The sequence below is a fragment of the Delphinapterus leucas genome, chromosome 20 (genome assembly GCF_059928025.1).
Source record: "Delphinapterus leucas isolate spDelLeu-1000000601 "Yukka" chromosome 20, BTC_Dleu_Yukka2, whole genome shotgun sequence".
Taxonomy (NCBI): Eukaryota; Metazoa; Chordata; class Mammalia; order Artiodactyla; family Monodontidae; genus Delphinapterus; species Delphinapterus leucas.
The window spans coordinates 10,648,045-10,668,639 of record NC_143148.1 but is presented as its reverse complement, the minus strand read 5'-3'; the positions used below and the strand labels follow the sequence as shown (position 1 = coordinate 10,668,639).

Below are 20,595 nucleotides of genomic sequence, written 5' to 3'. Positions count from 1 at the left end.
TAAGGCCCTGAGGTGGCCCGCTCCAAGAACTGACAAAAGTCATTGTGAATAGCTCTGTGACATTAGGTGAATTACTTAGCCTCTGTGCACTGCTAGAAAATGAGGATGATCATACCAACCCCTCAAGGTTACAGTGAGGATTCAATGAGACAACAGCTGTAAGACGCAATAGCTAGGGCCGGCACACAACAGGTGTTCAGTAAATATTAGCTATTACTTGGACAATACTATTATTAACTTAAGAAGGAAAGAATGGGCCTGGAGGGTAAAAAGGATGAGAGAAAGAAGCTTTTGTGGCTTATCCTTCCAGAATCCAAAATTCAGGATACAGTATGAGCAAGGCTCTGAGAAGGGGCTTCTGATCATGACTCCAGGACATCCTAGATACCAATATTAATGATAATTAGCATTATCGTAATAGCTACGGCCATTCATTGGGCATCTACGATATTCCAGACACTCTGCTGGGCACCTGATGTCCATGGGCCCCTCTGCCCCTGCGGTAGGCACTGTTATTAACACCCCCATTTTACAGAGGCTCAGAGCCAATAGTCACCAAGTCTGGAGCAAAGCCAGGAGGCCAACATGAGGCCCAGCCACCGCCTACCTGATGACCTTTGGCCGGTCGTTGCCTCTGATGTGGGGTTACAGGGGCAGGACACTTCTGCCCCACTCTCCATCTTCACCATTCTCCCGGCCTGGAGGGGCTGGGAGGGGGAGGCAGAGAGGAGAGCCCCTTCTCCAGGTACCCCGCCCCAGCCTGCTCCCCACCCACACTGCCACCAACCCAGTGCTAGAGAAGAGCGCACACCTGGCGGTGACCTCCCAGCCCACAGCTGGAGCCCGAGGCCTGGGGAGGCGGGGGTTGGGCCGGGAATGGGCGGGCCAGTGCAGGGGCGGAGCCAAGGCTGCGAACTTGACTGTGCGCTCTAGGGGACCCCACTCCCGACAGGGCGACTTCCCCTGAGCCACCGCAGGACGGAAAACGGTATGAGGTGTCCTCTGGGCGCCGCCGGCTCCGGCCACAGCCCCGCCTGGAGAAGGATGCTTCTAACAGGTGCGTGAGAGACAGGGGCTGCACCCACGGGTTGGAGACAAAGAGGGGACATCCCCGGGGAGAGCCTTTATTCAAATCAGAGACGCCCCCACTCTGAGCTCCGACTCTGGTCAGTTTAAAGCCCATGCAGCACGGGCGCCCGACGCACAGGAGCTCTTGAAATCCCCAAGAGGCCGTGCAATTGATCCCTTCTACAAAGGAGGAAAGTGAGGCTCAAATAGGGGTGGGGTCATTCGCTCAAGAGCACGTGACTGACAAAGGCAAAATCAGAATTCAGGACCCCATCCCAGTCCCTTTCCACCAGAGCACCGTGCCTCACCCTAGCTATCCACATCTAATAATAATTTTAAAATAATAAGAACAACAATAATAAAATAACCATAATATAAAGAGGTCATTGTGACTGAGTACTTCTACATGTCAGCCTGTTCTAAGTGGCTTTCTTATAGTAACATTTAATTCTTAACCCCATGAGGCAAGAGCTATCTGATCCCCATTTCATGAGTGAAACTGAGACACAGAGAGGTTATGGGTCCTCCCCAGGCCACACAGACCGAAAGCAACAGAAGGAGGACTCGAACCCAGATGGTCTGGCCACCAAGACCACACTTTCCAGAGACCACACACATCTGCCTCTCAGAGAATAAATGAATTGCCTCTTTTTCCAGGTCTTAAAAAGTCCAGTTCTGTGTAATTTCAAAACCCCACCCACAGTTTAAGGCTTCACCTCCTCTCCAGCTCTGGCGTGGGTCAGACTGCAGTGGAGACATGGTGGCAAGTGGTGGGCCTCGTTCCTATTTCTCTCTGTAGGTCCTTTCTCCCCACCCAGAGCTGAGGTCTGTGCCCACCCCGCCCCCAAAGGCCATGCGCAGGGGAGAGGAAAGCAAGGAAGGGGCAGGAGAGTTTCAACTTGGCTGCTCTAGTTGTAAGGTGGGGACATGGCCTTCTGTGTGGCTGAGGCATGATGGTTAGATCTTTCTGGGCGGGGAATCCACCCAGCAGGTCGTCTCCCATGGGGCTCTTTGCCAGGACAGCCTCCAGCCGGCTCCCTTCAGAGGCATCCACACTGGCTCAAGGAAAACTCGTGAACATCTTTGTTATCCCACCAAACGCTGGAGGCGTGGGCCATTTCCACCCAGCCCACTCCCCCTCCATCCCTCACCTGGAGACTTAGAGGTCTAAGTTCCCACAGACTCCGGAGCACACATCTCCAGCTCTCCAAGAGGTTTCCTTGGGGCCTCCCTGACTTGGCAGGAGGTGGAGGAAAGCCCCAGCCCCCAGCCCCAGGGGGCACCCCCAGTTCATCCTCAGCTCTCCCCCGGGAAGCCTCATTCTGTGCTATCCCCTCCTCTCCACGAGCGCTCGGCCTCCCTTCCCAAGACCTGGCGGGGGCAGAGCAGCTGGTGCAGGCAGAACTGGTGACCGGTAACCCCTGTTAGCTAGACCTTAGTTGGGAATGGGGAGCTCTTGGCATCTGTTAGTTTGTTCTCAGCCTCTGGAACCTCTGGGGAGATTTTGAGACAATGGGAGAGTCAAGCGTGACATTGTGGTGTATTTATATTTATACTTACATTTATACATAGTGATTCAGGGAGTGTCCTGGGCTCAAACGGGAAAAAATTGAATAGAGACTTTTTCTCATTTGATTGAAGATTAGAGATGAAATAAAATAGCCATGCTCCTGGCAAGTAAGAGTTCTGGAACCATCTCTATGGTTCCAGCTCTGAAATTCCATATATATATATATATATATATTTTTTTTTTATAGGTATTATATATAAGGTATTATTATGGTATATATTGTATATATAGTATATAGTATTTATAGGTATATATATGGTATTATTATAGTATATTTATATATATATTTTTATAGGTATTTTATATATATAAGTATTATTATAGTATATAAATCTTATATATAAGGTATATATGATATTTAGGTATTATATGTATTTAATACCTAAGTTAGACTGTCCTGAGCCCTGAAAATTCATAATCTCATTGAATCTCAGGCACTCAGTTGGTTACTATCAACCACCCTCCTTGATGAGCGGGAAAACTGAGGCTCAGGGCCCTGAATAAAGAGCAGCCGAGTCAGGGTTATGAACCCAGGTCCAGCGGCCTCGGAGTCTATGAATGAAACCATGATTTTACATCAGCTGGAGTAAGGATTGCTAAGATGTGGGGTTTTCTTCTTAAGATGCCTTGAGGACACTCCCTGAATCACCAGGCACCTGCAGCGGCGTCAGAGTCAGAATTTGATAACAGAACATGGACTGCGTGACCTGGGATCTTCCCCTTCCATCATGTATTCAACAAACACCCCTAATGCCTACTCAGGGCCCAGCCTGTGCTGAGGACACAGCTGGGGACACAGCAGCCCTGCCCTCCTGGGGCTCACAGTCCAGAGAGAAGACAGACCCGTCCCCAGACAGTGATGACCCAGAATGGGTGGGGCAGGAATGGGTTGGGGGAGGGACACCCAGACGAAAGGGCTCAGGTCTGAAGCTAGGAAGGTGGTGGTCAGGGGAGGACCTTTCAAAGCTGTCAAAATCGAAATAGGACCTCGGAAAGATATGACGTCAGCTATGCAAATTGCATCCCTGTGCTCTTTGTTTCATAAAACCGTAAGACAACAAACTTTTCTATCAAGATAGAAAAGCAAAACCTTGAGCAGCTTCTTGGGTATAACACTTTATTCCTGTCACTTTGACAAGAGCTTCCATTGCCCCATCAAGTCAATTAAGGTCCCTGCCCAAACACCGTATAATAGTATCTATTACCAAGCGCACCTGAGGGTCAGGGAAGATTTCAGAAGGCGGGATGCCTGAGCCACAACTTGAATCACAGCTTGATAAAGAGTTGGTGCGGAACAGCATTCTAGGTAGGGAGAACAGCACAGGCAGGGGCCTGGAGGCTAGAGCAACTGCACGGCGTTCAGTCGGACTTATGCAGAGGACGAGGGAAGAGTGGAAAACGGAGCGCAGAGATGTAGCAGGAGTGACAGGTGAAGGAGTCTGCACTATGTCCTGAGGGCACTGGGGAGCCATGGAAGGTTTATGAGCAGGGGGAGTAGAAAGGTCACACCAGCTGCCGACTCAGAGAGAAAAATCAATGGAGGTGGCAGGTGGGCAGTGAGCCTGCCAGAAGACCCTGTGGTGAGATGACTCCTAACTCTCCACTTATGACCTTGGCTCTGAGACTCACGCTTGCTGTGCCTCAGTTTCCCTGCCTGGAAAACAGTGCCAACTTCTGAGTTGTTGAGAGGGACCCCCCCCACACACACACACACACCCCCTCCCTGGGCACATCACGTTTGTACCTGATGATGCCGCCTGCCCTGGAAGATGTCCTCTCTGGCCACGGCTTCTCCTTCATTTACCCAGAAGAGAGCTGAGGTTTCACATTTGTTCTGTAAGTGGGTATTTCTGATCCTTAAAATGTAACAACTTATCATGTGTTTTTTATCTTAAAAGGCATATTTACGGTACACCCGGTACTTGCAAGTGTGGAGGCAAGAATGATAATAATGATGAAAATTATAAGGAATGTCCAGCATTGATCTGGCAGTCACTTTGTTAGCGCACTAGTCTAAGCGCTTTCCAAGCACTAGATCGGGGCTTCTGAACATCGGCACTACTGACATTTTGGACCCGATGATGCCTTGCTGTGCGGGCCCGTCCTGCTCACTGCAGGATGTTTAGCAGTATCCGTGGCCTCTACCCACCAGATGCCAACAGCACACCCTCCCGAGTCGTGACAACCAAAAAGATTTCCAGACATTGTCAGTGTCCCCTGGCAGGGGGGTGGACTGGGGTGGGGGGGAATCATCCCCACTGAAAATCATTAGAGACATTATTATTCTCATTTTATAGATAAGGAAACTGAGGCTCAGAGAGGTTAACTAACTTTCCCAAAGTCACCAGAGCTAGTAAGTTCTGGGACGTGCATGCCGGCAATCCAGTTCTGGAGCCTGCCATCTGGGGTGTGTGCATTTGTGTGTGCAAAACAATTAAGAACCTAGTTTATACTCTCTTATTTCATTTATTCAGATTTTACTTAATTTTTGAATGGGTTATACATTCCCATGGTTCAAGTCTCAAGGATATATAAAAAGGCCTTAAGTGAAGTCTCTGTCCTCCCCAACCCACCCAGTTCCCCATGTACCTTCCCTCCCTCCCTCCCACCTCCCGCATACAGATAACCACTATTTTTTTTTTTTTTTTTTTTTTTTACGGTACGTGGGCCTCTCACTCTTGTGGCCTCTCCCATTGCGAAGCACAGGCTCCGGACACGCAGGCTCAGCGGCCATGGCTCACGGGCCCAGCCGCTCCGCGGCATGTGGGATCTTCCCGGACCGGGGCACGAACCCACGTCCCCTGCATCGGCAGGCGGACTCTCAACCACTGCGCCACCAGGGAAGCCCAATACTTTTCTTATTGATGCCTAGGAGCTCTATATATAGTAGTGAAATGGGCTCTTCATCTGTGATATCAGTTGCAGATTATTTTTCGTAGTAGGTCATTGTCCTTTTGACTTTGTGGGTTGTTTTGTTTTTAACTTTGCAAAAGTTTCTTTTTATTATTATGTCAAAATTTTCAGCCTTTTATGACTGGAGTTGATGTTCCCACTGCAATAGTCACCATTCTAGTGAGAGGCAGAAGAATGGGGTGGGCAAGTGCATAGGGTCTGGAGCCAGACTCCAAGGGTTTGCCTCCATGCTCTATGCAATACGGAAAATTAGGGGAAATGAGAGAAACAGGGATGGGGGATACACTGGACAGTATCGTTTAGTGGCTAAGAATTTCAGCTGCCTGGGCATGGATCACAACTCAAATATTTATCACTTATGAAATTCTGAAAGAACATCTTAAATTCTCTGAACCTCCATTTCCTCATCTCTGATAGGGGTGTAATAGCTGTATCAGTCAGAGGTGAGGCAAGACACAGATGGTCCACTCAAAAGGAGTAATGAGGAGAGTTTAATAGGGGGACTAGGCAGGGTATAGGTAAACTGACATGGGATTTTGCAGCACCCAGGGGCTAGCGACAGCAGGAAGCTGTTACCTCCCCTGGGCTAGAAGCTGTAAAAGGAACGAACAGCAGACCCCCAAACCCCAAAAGAGTGGTGTATGGAGAGGGTCGCCCAATAGGATCTCTAATAGGGGGACCTATTGAACCAGGGCTGATGCAGTAGGGAGGGAGCTGTGGGACCAGCTACCTCAGGGTCACTCCCTTCAGCCCTCCTGCCTTCCACCAATGCTCCCATTGGCAGAAGCCAACCAGAAACAAAAGGCGAGGGATCCCCAGAGATGCAGCTCAGGGAAGTCAGCCTTTTGGGGAGCAGAGCAGAGCAAGATGGAGGGCGAATCTGCGTGACATCCAGCATAATAAGTGCCTTGTGGGGCCGATGTAGGAATAAGTAAGATAATATATGTTCAACATTTTAGACAGTGTCTGGCTTGCAGGAGGTTCTTAAGGAATGTTCCTTTTTAGTTCTTTATTATTATTATCACCGTTATCATCATCAACTCTCGATGGCACTCATTCTCACCAGCACAGGAAGGGTTACTTGCTGGGACAGCATCCTGCCTTTGATCCCATTGCTTCCTGCTCTCTCTTCTCCCTCCCACCCCCTCCAAGGCAGCCTGCTGGCATTCTTCACCTGCTCTGCCTCCTCGGAGCTGCCCTCTTCTGGGTCTCTGGACCCCTTGACCGAAGGAGCCGAAGGGACCTGCCAGTCCCCAGAAGGCTCGATGGGGTTCTCTCCACTTCTTGGTTTTGAGGGCATGAGGCCCAGCCAGAAACCATGATCTTCCCCCCTGAGGGCCTCCCAGGGCCCGGCCACACTGGCCGGGAGACGCTGGATACCCAAGGCAGCCTGGTCGTCAGAAATGTGACAACTCAAGCTGCAGGCAGCTACACCGTGGTGCTGGAAAGCAGCAGGGGACGCAAGAGTGTGATGGCGCAGATACAGGTCAATGGTGAGCGGGGCCCCATGGCGGGAGGCACCCGGTTCTCAGTCAGCAGTGCCCATCGGGACCCATTCTGTCACCCATCCTCCCTAACAAACCACCCCAGAACTTAAAATAGCAACCGTATTTTCAGCTCAGGATTCTGCTGAACAGTTCTTTTGGTCTCAGCTAATTTTAGTCGGGCTCACTCATGTTTCTGCAGCCAGCTGGGGGAAGGGATTGCATAGGCACTGGTCCAGGATGGCCTCCTTCCCATGTCTGGCAGTGGCCTGGCTGGCAGCTGGGGCAGTGGGGGTAATTGGGCCACGAGGCTTCTCATCCTCCAGCAGGATAGCCCAGGCTTGTTCACTCAGCAAAGGATGAGAAACACGAGCAGAAGCTTCAAGGCCTCCCGAGGCCCCGGCTCAGAACGCGCATGCCATCGCTTCTGCCATGTTTTTATTGGCCAAAGCGAGTCACATGACCGGCTTTGCTCCAACGGGAGGGAAATAGGCTCCGCCTCTTGGTGAGAAAAGTTGCAAAGTCTCCTGGCTATTTCTTTGTCATCTATCACACTTTCCAACACATATTCAGTAAATATTTGTTCATTATCACTTGGGGAAGGACAAGGGTCACTGGTGGTAGCCTTCAGAACTCACCTCTGTTTTTTTTTTTTTTTTTTTTCTGTTTTTTGGGGGGTTTTTTGCGGTACGCGGGCCCCTCACTGTTGTGGCCTCTCCTGTTGCAGAGCACAGGCTCCGGACGCGCAGGCTCAGCGGCCATGGCTCACGGGCCCAGCCACTCTGCGGCATGTGGGATCCTCCCGGACCAGGGCACGAACCCATGTCCCCTGCATCGGCAGGCGGACTCTCAACCACTGCGCCACCAGGGAAGCCCTCACCTCTGCTTTTATGAGCTATTCAGCTCTGGACTTGCACTTTCACACCTGAACCAGAAAAAACAAGCCCTGAGGTTAACCAGAGCCATCGTCCTTATAAGGTAGTTTAGAGACGTATTAATCTACTAGGGCTGCCACTCCAAAATACCACATGCTGGGAGGCTTAAAATACAGAAATTTATTTCTCACAGTTCTGGAGGCTGGAAGTCCAAGATCAAGGTGTGGGCAGGGGTGGTTTCTTCTGAGGCCTCTCTCCTTGGCTTGCAGATGGCTGCCTTCTCATTGTGTCCTCACATGACCTTCCTTCTTTGTGTGCACCCCTGGTGTCTCCCTGTGTGTCCTAGTCTCTCTTCTTATAAGGACATCAGTCAGATTGTATTAGGGCCCACCCTCACCGCCCCATTAAAGGTCCTATCACCAAATACAGTCACATTCTGAGGTACTGGGCGTTAGCACTTCATATGAATTTGGAGTGGTGGGGGCGGGTAGGGTAGGGGCACAATTCAGTCCTATAATAGTTAGGGTTCAGATTCTGGTGTGCTAATAAAGACCCAAAACAACAGTGTCTTAAATAAGATAGAAATTTATCTCTCTCACGTAGTTGTCTGGCATGAACAGTGTAGGGATGATGTGGTGGCTTCAGGGTGGCGGGACCCAGGCTCCTTCTAATTGTTCTGTCCTCACTAGGTTCTATCCTGCCTGGTGGACCCAAGAGCGCTCCCATCACATTTGCATTCCAACCAACATAACAGGAGAGGAGAAGGGGAGGGAGGATGCCTTCCTTTTATGGCCCAACACAGAGGTTGCTCACATCCCATTGGCTGGGAACTAGTCACATGGTCATACTTAGCTATAAGAGAAGCTGAAAATGTAGGCTTTATCCTGGGCAACCATATACCTAGATAAAATGTAGGATTCTGTGACTAAAGGAAGAAGGGCAGAAAAGATGGAGGGAGATGCCAAAGGCGGGGATATCTGAGCTGGGACCTGAAGCCTGAGCGGGAGTGTGCCAGGTGAAGAGTTGGGGAAAGTGCTCGTGCAGAGAGACCAGCCAGCGTAAACACAGGAAGCATGAATGAGTGGCTCCAATTTACTGAGCCCTCCCTATGGACCAAACACTGGGGGATTTCACAACAGCATGAGAAACAAGAAGCTCTAAGCACCACCCCCCTTGCACAAGTGGGGAGACTGAGGCTTGGAGAGGTGACATCCACAGCCTGTGGTCACGTAGAAGCAAAGGGCCAAGCTAGGATTCGCACCACTCTCTGTGATCCAGGAGCTCATCTCCTTCCACGCTGCCTCTCTAGCCCTGCAACATCTCTCAGGTACAAGCAAAGGTGGAGAGAGGCGGCTAGGAACCGCGCTTCTGCACCGGGATTTTTTTTTTACCTCCACCAGGACATGTAAGGGCTGCTGAGGTCCATAAGTCTACATATCTGTGATTTGAAGGCCAGTTCTTCTAAAAGCCCACCTCCACACCTTTGCCTGTGCCGCTCTCTGCCTGGTGCTTGTGCAGGCTCTGAAACCGGAACCGCTTGCATTCAAATCCCTGGCTCCTTCACTTACTAGCCACGTGCCTTTGCAAAGTGACTTCCCATTTGTGCGTTTCAGCGTCCTCCTCTATAAATGGAGTCACTGTAGACCCTCCCTCGTAGGAGTGCTGTGAACAACAAATGAGTTGTTCACGTCAAGCGCCTAGAACAGTGCCTGGCACAGAGTAAGCAAATGTTCGCCATGAGTTTTTCAGGGGACTTGACCTCTTCGAGCTTTCGTTTTCCCATTAAAAGGGGGATAACAATAAGACCTACCTCATAGGGTTGCTGTGAGGATTAAATGAGTAAATCCAGTGGCTTTTGAGCTTTTAAAATCATGACCCACAGTAAGAATTGCATTTCATATCATGACCCAGTGTGTCCGTATATCCACACACCACCAGTCACTGAAAGACAAGTGTCATAAAATAACAATTATTGCTATGAGTAATGCATTCTGATATTTTCTATTATATTTCATGTTTTAAATGCTGGTTACACCCTACTAAATGATTTCACCCAAGCATGGGTCTCATTCGCAATATAACAAGCCAGTAAGATAACAAGCTATCGTCAACATGTGTTTAGAATGGTGCTTGGCTCATAGTAAGAGCCCAGTCTAGGTGGCTGTTACATATTGATTCTTGTTTCCACACCTGGTGGGCTCTTTCTCCTCCTGCAAGGCTTAGCTCAGGCACCACCTCCTCCAGGAAGCCTTCTGTGAGCTCTCTGGTTGGACTGAAGTTTTTTTCACTTTTCATGTTGCACGGAAATTGGAAATCATCTCCGTGTGGTGGTCCCCAACACTCATCACGACATCAGATTCAAATCCCAGCTATGCCTCTCTCTCTGACCATGAGGCCTGGCCCTAAGCACCCCCAGACCTCAGAGTCTTTCACCTGAGAAAAAAAGAAAAAAAAAAAAAAAACACGAAAAGAGAACTATGGTGAGGATTATATATGTTCTCTGTAAGGAGCCCTCCCGGCAGCCAGTGGCTGAGGCCCCAAGCCTTGGAGGTCCCCTTGACCCCTCACTCTCTCCCACCCACATCCAATCCATCGGCAAGTCCTATGGGCTCTGCCTGCAAAATGATCCAGGATCCAACAGCTCCTCCTAGCTCCTTGGCTTTTATCCTGGCCCAGCTGAGGGTAGGGGAGCTGGGGTATTTATATACCAGCCCGCGTCAGTCACTGTGGAAGGCTGCCCCCCAGTGTGCCCACCCTCTAGCACTCTGGCCTGTTGCCTCCATGGTCAGAGCAGGCTCTGGCAGCTAGCAAAAGCCCTGAAGCAATAGATACAGTGTTGGCAGTTGAAAGGGCTGAGGGTGAGGGCATCGACAGCCCTGCTACATCCAGTGTCTGGGCACAGACCAGGCACTCCAAACACATTTGCTGGTGAATGAATGAGTGGATGAATTAATGAATGAATGCCTCTGTGGTGAACAGAAGAAGTGCTCAGCCTCTCTGAGTGGTCTCCACCCATGTGATCTTGCTCCCTGTTTGCACAGCCAACTCTGATGGGGTGCTGCCGCTGACATTCCCGGGGAATACACAAGGTATCCTCCGGAGTGAACTCAACTACTCAGTGATCCTGCAGTGGGTGGCTTCCATCGAACCTGAACCTGTGCTATGATGGACCTTCAATGGGCATCCTCGTGGGATCGGGGAGAGGCTGATTATCCAGAGGTTGTCCTTGGAGGATCTGGGCACCTATGTATGCTTGGCCGAGGATAGCCAGGGAATGTATTTCTCCCAGCCTGTGACTATCATGCTGCCACGTGAGCACCCCACCCTCACCCCGGACCCTGTACCCTTGCTGGTCAGTGGCCAGCTTTCCTGATTCCACTGAGCCACATTCTATGCTCAGCCCCCTCTGATACCCTTTATAGCCAAGATGGTATCTCATTCTTTCATCCTCCTGGCAGAGTGGGGATTACTAGCCCATTTTACAGATGAGAGGCTGCAGGCCAAAAACATAAACTCTAATGAAAGCTCAGGGCAGGATCTGGAGCCAGCTGCCTGGGTCCCGGCTCCAACCATCTGCTGGCTGTGTGAATCTGGGAAGCCTCTTCGCCTCTGAGTCTCAGCACATGCCGGAGAAAAAATTAAGGTGATAATATAATGAGTGGTTCCAAGCCTGGGCTTTGGAATTTGAATTTTGGCTCCACCACTTCCTGGCTGTGTGATTTTGGACCAGTGCCTTGACTTCTCTGTGCCTCAGTTTCCTCATCTATAAAATTGGGAAAATAATAGTGCCCACCCCAAAGTGTGGCTGTGAGCATTCGATGAGATAAGCCGGTGAACAGCTTAAAATAAGAGTGCCTAGCACTGTGCAACACTAGTGAGTGTTCAATAAACATGAACTAGTATCATTGTTATGATTAGTATTATCCATATTATTATCAATTTTGTGCCTGTTACGGAGGCTCAGGAGGCAGTAACAAGAACGGTCAGTTAACTGGGATTAGAAAAGGGGTTTGGGAGCCCGTCAGAATGGGGTTCAATTCCTGTCCCTGTGCCTTCTTGGCTGGGTGACTTAGGACAAGTGACGTCCCTTCTCTGAGCCTCAGTTTCCTCCTGTGTATAATCAGAGTGATCGTGTAGACCTCCGCAAAATTGCTATAAGGAACTGAAATGGTGTATGTGTGAGGCCAGCAGAACACCAGTTAGCAGGTGCTTTAAGAATAGCAGCAGTTATCGTGCATATTATTTCTAGTATTTCTGTTCGTGGAGTGAGCTGGAAAGATACAGAGAAGCTGCCAGTGGAGAAGCAGGGAGGCATGTAGGCAGCGGGGATCACATGAGCAAAGGTCCAGAGCATGGAAAGGGCAGGGATAATGGAAAGCCTGGCTTGGCTACGTTCCTGAGACCTGTCTCTCTCCCCAGCCAGGGTTCGGTGGGAGCTTCAGGATTTGGTTTTGAGGTGATTTCCTGGGAGAAAAAAAAGATAAAAAATGTAAATCTTGGAGCACCTGTTGACCCTGACACATTCCTTGAGAATGACAATACTTCCAAGACCCCGTTTCCTCACTCATCAACTGTTCAGGAAATGCATATTGAGCACCTATTGTGACTGGCCCATGCTGGGCAGTGCTGAGGGCATCTGGTGACAGAGACAGTCCTGGCCCTGCTCTCACAGGACTCCCAGTCCACTAAGGGACAGACCTGTCCACAAACAGTAATGACCAGAGTGGGCAGGGCTGGGGTGGGGGAGCTCAGAGGGCTGTGAGACCCAAGGAGGTGCCTGACCCAGCAAGGAGATCAGGGCGGGCTTCCTGGAAGAGGGGACATCTGAGCTGATACTAGGATACATAGGAATTGTCCAGGCCAAGGGAGAGAAAATGGCATTCCAGGGGCATAGACAAAGGCCTGGAAGTAGGAGAGAGAGGGGAGTGAGCTTAGAAAATTGAGTAGACTCCAACAGGGCTTGGTTATAAAGGTAAGGGGTGGAGAGAGATGAGACTGGCCAGGTGGCAGGGCCTTGAAGGCCAAAGCGAAGTCCTGGGGAGCCACGGCAAGGTTCTGAGCAGGGGAGGAATAGGGTCAAGTGTGAACTTTAAAAATACCCCTCTGGCTTCTGTGTGGTGGGAAGATGGGTCAGGGAGGGGCTGGGACAGGAGAGCGGGGATGAAGCTGGGGTGGAGACCCGGAGGATGGGGAGGAGGTGGAATGGTGGGAGTGGGGGGTGTGGAGGGAGCGTGTCTCCTCCAGTCTCTCTCCTTCTTGGTTCCCAGAAGCCGTCGTGGATCCCACAGACCCTGTGCCCATCAAGCCGAACCCTACCCTCTCCCTGTCAGGAAGCTCTGCCTTTGCCCTCATTGTGGCCACACCTGTGGTACTGGTTGGAAGCGCGGTCTTCACCATAATCTGGAAGCTAAGGTACCTGCCTTCCCTCCTTCCCATCCAGTCAGCCCCCACAAGGTGCAGAGCTCACTCTGCAGCAAGACTGAAGCCAAACCAACTGCCTCATCCCAAGGAGCTTAAAGCTCATTTGGAGAGGATGACATTGACCCCTGATGTGCCCATCCAACTCGTCAGTTCCCAAAGTGGCCCCAGGGGAGCAAAGAGACAGGAGAGGGTTCTGGAGGTGTGTCTTTGCCACAATGAGGGCAAAGGCAGAGCTTCTTCATCCCTTCGTTTTTGTCGAAGAGGAAACTAAGGCTGAGAGAGAACTGTGCCCCAGACCGCACAGTTGAAGAAGGATTCGAACCCAGAATACTGCCTCACTCAGTTCTAGCCCCTAACCTACACTGCCTCTTTTCCGTCATTAACGATACAAGCCTTCGCAGCTAACATACTAAGGAAGAGAAACCTGAACGTTGAAATGGTTTGGAAAGGCCCTGTGGACCAGCTGGGAGGGACTGGGGCCAGGTCTCCTGTCCATGAGTGCCGTGTGGAACCTTCTAGGGGTGAGGGAGGGCCAGGCTGCTGCTGAAACACCCACATCGTCTTCGTCCCTGTGGCTCTAATTTCCTGGGCCCTCAGTAAGTGCCAGGAGCCCTCAAGTCACGGCTCTCAGGATGGGTGCTGTTCTTGTCCTCATTTCCCACATGAGTAGAACTAAATCTCAGAGAAATCCATCAACTTTCCCAAAGGACATGCCGCTGACAAAGAGCTGACCCTGAATCAAACCCAAAGGTCTAACTCCAAAGTCATGTTCTCAGAGGGGAAAGGTGAGAAATCGGGCTGGTGTGAAAAATCCTCACCCAGACCACCTGGAATCCCTCCCTCCATGAGCGGCAGGAGGGGTCACTTCCTGTCCTCCCCGCCATCTTGGCCAATACCTATTATGGCAGACCAATGCTGACATCATCCAGAAGGAACCAGCCTTGTCCAATCAGCTGTGACCTTGGAGATGAGGTCATGAGGACAAGCATGGCTGTGTTGACTCTCCCAGTGGAGAGGGGCAATCTTCAGAAAAGAGGGGTCTGGGCTGGGAGGCACCCTACACACACGTCTTCGATATGCATCCAGGGCCAAGAGAGATCCCCGTGGTTTACAGTGAAGGCCATGGACCCTGAAGCCAGGTCCCTTAGGTTCATCCCAGCTCTGCCATATGCTAGCCTGTGGGACGACTTTGGGTGACTCATTTAACTGCTCTGTGGCCCATCAGTAAAACAAGGATAACGGTAACAGAATACCTGCCTCAAAGGATAGGTGTGTGGATTACGTAAGATGGTGGGAGTAAAGAACTGTAAATAATGCCTGGCACATGGTGAGCCTTCAATGAATGTCAGCCACATGTATTATTATTATTGTTTTTGTTATTATTAATATTTCTCTCTCTCTCTTCACTGTAGGTGTGGCTGACAAAGAAGAAATGGGTGAACCACTTTGGGGTTGTTTTTTTTTCAGTTTAAATAAATTGAATAAAAATTTAAAAAACAAATAAATGAATCTAGACAAAAGGAGATATTACAAGCAGATCTTAATCATGAATTTTTATGTGGTACTCGAAAATACTAATAGCTATTTTACAATGTCCAGTTTCAAAAGATAAATTTTGTGCGGGGCTTCCCTGGTGGCACAGTGGTTGAGAGTCCACCTGCCGATGCAGGGGACGCGGGTTTGTGCCCCGGTCCGGGAAGCTCCCACATGCCACGGAGCGGCTGGGCCCGTGAGCCATGGCCGCTGAGCCTGCGCGTCTGGAGCCTGTGCTCCACAATGGGAGAGGCCACAACAGTGAGAGGCCCGCATAACGCAAAAAAAAAAAAAAAGATACATTTTGTGGAACACGTGTATATTTCTGTTCAGTATATAATTAGTAGTGGAACTTCACAGTTATAGAATATGTATATCTTCAGCTTTTATCACTGCTCCCAAATTGTTTTCCAGTCAAATTCATTGTATTTTCATACAATGGGTTCCACAGTGAAATACTACATAGTAATGGAACAAATTTAGATAAATCACAAAAACATGAAATCTCGTAAACACAGCTACAGGAGAGGGCAGAAGTTATACTACCATTTTTAATAATACAAGCATTACCAGGAACTCACTAGCGGTCCAGTGGTTAGTACTCTGCGCTCTCACTGCTGAGGCCCCAGGTTGGATCCCTGGTTGGGGAACCAAGGTCACACAAGCTGCACGGCATGGCCAAAAATAAAACAAAAAAAACCCCTACTCTTTGCTATTAGAAGACAGGATATGTGGGGTGGCAAAGAAAAAAAAAAGGAGTACAAATGTGCATCTGAAGTGTGGGCACCTATCAGCCCAACAGGTGATACCAAGAAGGAGTGTGGGGAGGGGAGAATCCTGGGGCTGGGGACAAGATGAAGGCCCTGGGAGCTCCATTTGAGACCTCCTCCCTCCAGGTTTTCTGATCATTTTTCTGTGGGATGTTCCCATCTTGTTGAGAGCCCCAGGGACTGCTTTTGTCTCCTCTTGCCAGCTGCCAACACTCCATCTCCCCATCTCCCCAAATCCCCTGGAGCACAAAAACAATCAGTCCAGATTTCTCAAAACTCTTGTGCTGCAACCAAAAGAAACTCACTGAAGTAGCTCAAGAAAAAAACACAAGGAAGATTTAATATACGGATCCAGGAAGAGTTCCAGGAATCCAAGGGTGTATCAGTTAGCACTTGCTATGTAACAAACTACCTGCCAAAACTTAGTGGCTTGAAACAACAGCGATTTATTTAGCATACAATTCTATGGGTTATCAATGTGGGTTGGGCACAGCTGGGCAGCTCTTCTGGTCTCTGCTGGGCTCACTTATGCATCTACGGTTGGTTGGCAGGCTACCCAGGGGCTGTCTGGACTAGGATAGCCTCAGCTGTGGTAACTAGCCATGTAACTGACTCTTCCATGTCATCTCTCATTCTCTAGCAAGCAGACACAAGCATGCTCATGACAGAGGCAGGATTCCAAGAGTGAGGGCAGAAGATGCAATGCCTCTTAGGGCCAAGGTTAAGAACTGGCAAATTATCACTTCTGTCACATTCTATTGCCCAAAGCAAGTCACAAGACCAGCTCAGATTCAATAGGTGGGGAAATGACCTCACTTTTTGATGGGAGGGGAAGAATCTGTGGCCGTTCTTGCAATCTACCACAAATGGCAGGACACCATGATCAGAAAGCAGGAAAGCTACTGGAACCAGGGTAGTTGCTTGCTGCCTCTCCCAGCCTCCCACCCCTCAGCCCTTGTAATCCTCTTCTCCAGGAGCATGGAATTCACAGTTCTCTGTCTCACTCTGCAGACGGGCCGTCGATGTTTCTCCATCCATGTGGAGAAAGGCACCATCCCATAGCTTGCAAATCCACAACACCCCTGTTCAAAGAAACTGCCCAACTTAGCCAGCATCCCTTTGCCTTATCTCTGACACCGCTGGAAAAGGTATCTGATTACCTTACTTTGGGATAGCTGTCGACCTTGGTCCTATCACTGTGGCTGCAGTGGGGAGCAGAGGTGTTTTGTACAATCAGAGGTCCAGGGGATCAGCCCCATTTGTGAGGGCTCAGTGCTCCGTAAAAAGTGGGGAGGTTTTGCCTTGTAAGCTGGGCAGACACCCCAAAATACGTCTTCTACACATGCAGCTTATTTTTGCTCCTTTTCAAAGAGAAAAAACCTTCCAAATGCAGAGAAGTGGGAGGAAGTGGTCTCAACCCCCAGAAATCCATGGTACATTTGTAAATGAGATCAAACACTTTTTTTCACTGGAGAATCCTGACAGGTGGCAGGCAGAGGGTACTCACTGACCCTACGCAAGTCACTTACCCGCTCTGAGACTCACATGCTTGAAACGAGTATGAATGAAACTCATGTGCAGATATGTCTAACATTTGAGGAACATTCAGTGCTTCTGCGACACACTACCATGTCAACATAAAGGCACCTACCATATCATTACGATTAGCAATAATAGTAGCAGACCTGAGTTCAAATCTTGTCTGTTGAGGGCTGTCCACGTGCCAGCCACTACACTAGATTCCTTATGTGATTCATATGTTATATCATCCTCACTGCACCCACTGAGGAAAGGAGAACTACCCCCACTTTACAGACAAAGAAGGTGAGTCTCAGAGAGGCTAAGTGACTTGCCCCAGGGTCATACCATGGTGGGGCTGGTCTCCAAGCCAGGCTCCCTGGCTCTGAAATCCCTGTTTCCAGTCATTCCACTGCCCCGTTGCTCCCTCCCTAGAGCTGGAGCCCCATTCCCATTCTCTCGTGGGCCCCCTCACGTCCTATGTCAGGGAGGTGTCTTTGTGCTCATGTACATAAGATAAAAATGAGGCACAGAGAGGGCAAGTGACTTGCCCAAGGTCACACAGCCACATTTGATGCCAACTCAAGTCTGCCCAATTCCAAAGCCTGTGCCTTAGACCAGCGCTGTCCAAGAGAGCTCTCTATGGTGATGGAAATGTCTATATCTGCAATGTCCACTACAATATTATTCAACAAAAGTGGCTATTGAGCCCTTGAAATGGAGATAGTGTAACTGAGGAACTGAATTTTTATTTTCTTTACTTTTAATCAATTTTAATTTATATACCCACCTGTGGCTAGTGGCTATTATACCGGACCGTGCAACTCAAACTCCTAATTGTTAAAAAAAAATAACAAATCCCCCAGCATCCATATGTGTACATTACTGACTCTGTGGTAGTTCTGGGGTCCTTGCCCTGGTCTATCCAAGGGCCCAGATTTGCTCAGAAGCCCCTTATATGGAACCAGCTCCTTTCCCACCTGAGGCATCCTGCCCTACCACTTCCCTCCTCCCATTTCCCTCCACTGTAAAGGAGAGGTTACTCATTTCCTGCCTGGGTGGTGATGGAGGGAGCTGGTTCCTGCGGCTTCTAGTCTATCTGGGTCTCAGAGATGACACTGTAGCCACCACTTGGCCACCAGCTAGAGTCCAGCTGTCCTCTGGTCAAGGCTGCAGCAATTCCCCTTGCCCTTTGGAATAGCTGAGAATCATTATGATGTCCCTCCCCCACTAAAAATAAACTGTGCACATTTTCTCAAACAGATCTCCTGACCACCCCTGTTATAAATTCAGTCCCCTGGTTGAATTTGCCCGTAGCACTGTTCTGCTTTCTAGTACTTAGCACGTTGTGTCATTAAATATTTATTGGTGTGATTATTTAACATTTATCTCATCTATTAGACTGTCAGCTCCGTGGTAGCCAGACCTGTATCTGTTACACAGTATGTGCTCAATGAGTGTTTGTTGAATGAATGAATGAATGAATGAGAGGCTAAAACCACACCACTAGGAAAACTCAAAGGCTCAGAAATGAAAGCATCGATTTGAGTCCCAAACACTCCCCCACGCCGGAGTTTAACAGGAATAACCTGACTCACACACCTCTCATTCTCTCTGTGTGTCAGAAAAACAGGGTTGGGCATCCTGAGGCCCCTTCCCTAACCCGACATGGAGGGTAAATGATCATCTGGCTGCAGCAGAATAGCCCAATCTCGTCGGCAACTATGGTAAAGATTACCCTCAGAGACCCACACTCTCCTCCCTCCATAATAACGGAATCCTCAATTTTAACTGGGCACACGATGTCCAAGGGGAAAGAAAAACTACATTGGCAGTAAACTGTGAGGAGTGTTATGTGTGACGTGCAGAACATGTCCTTAAGGTGAGGGAGCATCCTTTCCTATTGGCAGGAATGGGAATGTGATGGCTGGAACCCAGCAGACATATTGGATCATGAGGCGACCGTCTCACGTGGAGGAGGACAGGTGGCAAGTGAGGGGTGTGCTGAGCCCAGCTTGTGCCAGCTCACGAGAGCTCATTGTGTACACCTCTTCCTAACTCCACAGTCAATGATGACACATTGGTAGCCTGAAATCAATTGTGGTGGTGGTGTTTACACCGAGGAAATTGGAAAATACTACAAATTGGATTTTTTTTTTTTCAGAGAGCTGATTTACCAACACACCACTGAAAAATAGATGCCTGGAGATTCTGTGAAGCCATCCAGCTAGCCCTGTCTTAAATACCTCTGGAATTCCTATTACATGAAAGAAGAAACAAACGTCTATTTGCTGAAGCCACCCTTGTTTTAGTTCCATTGTTCCCTACAACCCAGTTGACTCCTAATGGATATATCTAACCCTGAAATTTAAGCCGTAAAGTCAAAGATTTAAATGCCACTTGGCAAAACAAAGGTTGAATGGCCAGGAGGGAGCCTGTGACCACATACAGTCTTGAATGAATTGGGCCACAGTGAAAGCGTGAGTAACAAGGAAAATAATACGCCAGCGTCCCACAGTGGGGGCAGGGGGGTAGGGATGCAGCTATCAGAAACGTGAAAGATCTGAGAATCCCACAGCTGTTGTCGTTATTCTGTGACTATGCAGACATCACATGCTTTGTATCCAGATAAAAGAAAAACTGGAACTTTCCTTCTCTGCGCAGGCATTCTCTCCCTCCCAGGCAACCATATCTGCCATGATGTGCTCACTGACCACAGGCAGAAGCAGGGAAGGGAGAATAGTCCTGACGTGGGGTAGAAGGAGAGGGCGGAGAGAAAGCTGAACTGTCTTCAGATTAGGGGAGACTCAGGGAGGAGAAGATGCTGATAAGACAAGATGATCTCCAAGATGTGTCCCAAACTCAAAGCGCATCCTCTCAACCTGGCCCTCTCCCAGGTATTCCCCCATCTTAATGGAATATAAGCTTGGTAGGGACCCCAAATCACAGAGGCTTAAACAAGATAGAAGTTGGTTTCTCTCTTATGTAACAGTCCCAGCGGGAAGCAGTCCAGGAATGGTACAGAGGTTGAGCTTGGTGAGGTCATCTAGGGAGCCAGGCTTCTTTACCCTGTGGTCTTGTCATCCTTAGAGCGTTACACGGTCAAGATGGTGCACCACCAAGTCCCCATTCCAGCCAGCAGGGAGTGGCAATGATGGAGATAATCTCACTGCCTTCCTCTGAAGGCGTGACCCAGAAGTTTCTCGCATCACTTCTGCTCACATTCCAGCAGTCAGAACTTGGTCATGTGACCCCACGAAGCCCTGCATGGTTTATTACCTGCTCACATCTCTAGTCTCGCCTTACTCCATGCTCCCCCTCTCCAGCTGCACTGACTTTAGTCAGGGTTGGCTAACTGCTGTAAAAAATATCTCCAAAACGTCAGTGGTTTGACCCAGTAAAAGTGTCTTACTCACTCATGTCGTAGGCCAGTGCAGGTCACT

General features: G+C 49.4%; 1 protein-coding gene across 1 annotated transcript; it reads left to right on the top strand.

The window, feature by feature from the left end:
* Window positions 1-866: 866 nt before the first annotated feature.
* Window positions 867-16,696, top strand: IGSF23 (immunoglobulin superfamily member 23). The gene is given in 6 exon segments (XM_089903488.1): window positions 867-1,057; window positions 6,704-6,790; window positions 6,793-7,044; window positions 10,952-11,221; window positions 13,178-13,364; window positions 16,609-16,696. Coding segments are annotated over 6 exon segments (951 nt in total). The 5' UTR covers window positions 867-990.
* Window positions 16,697-20,595: the final 3,899 nt, after the last annotated feature.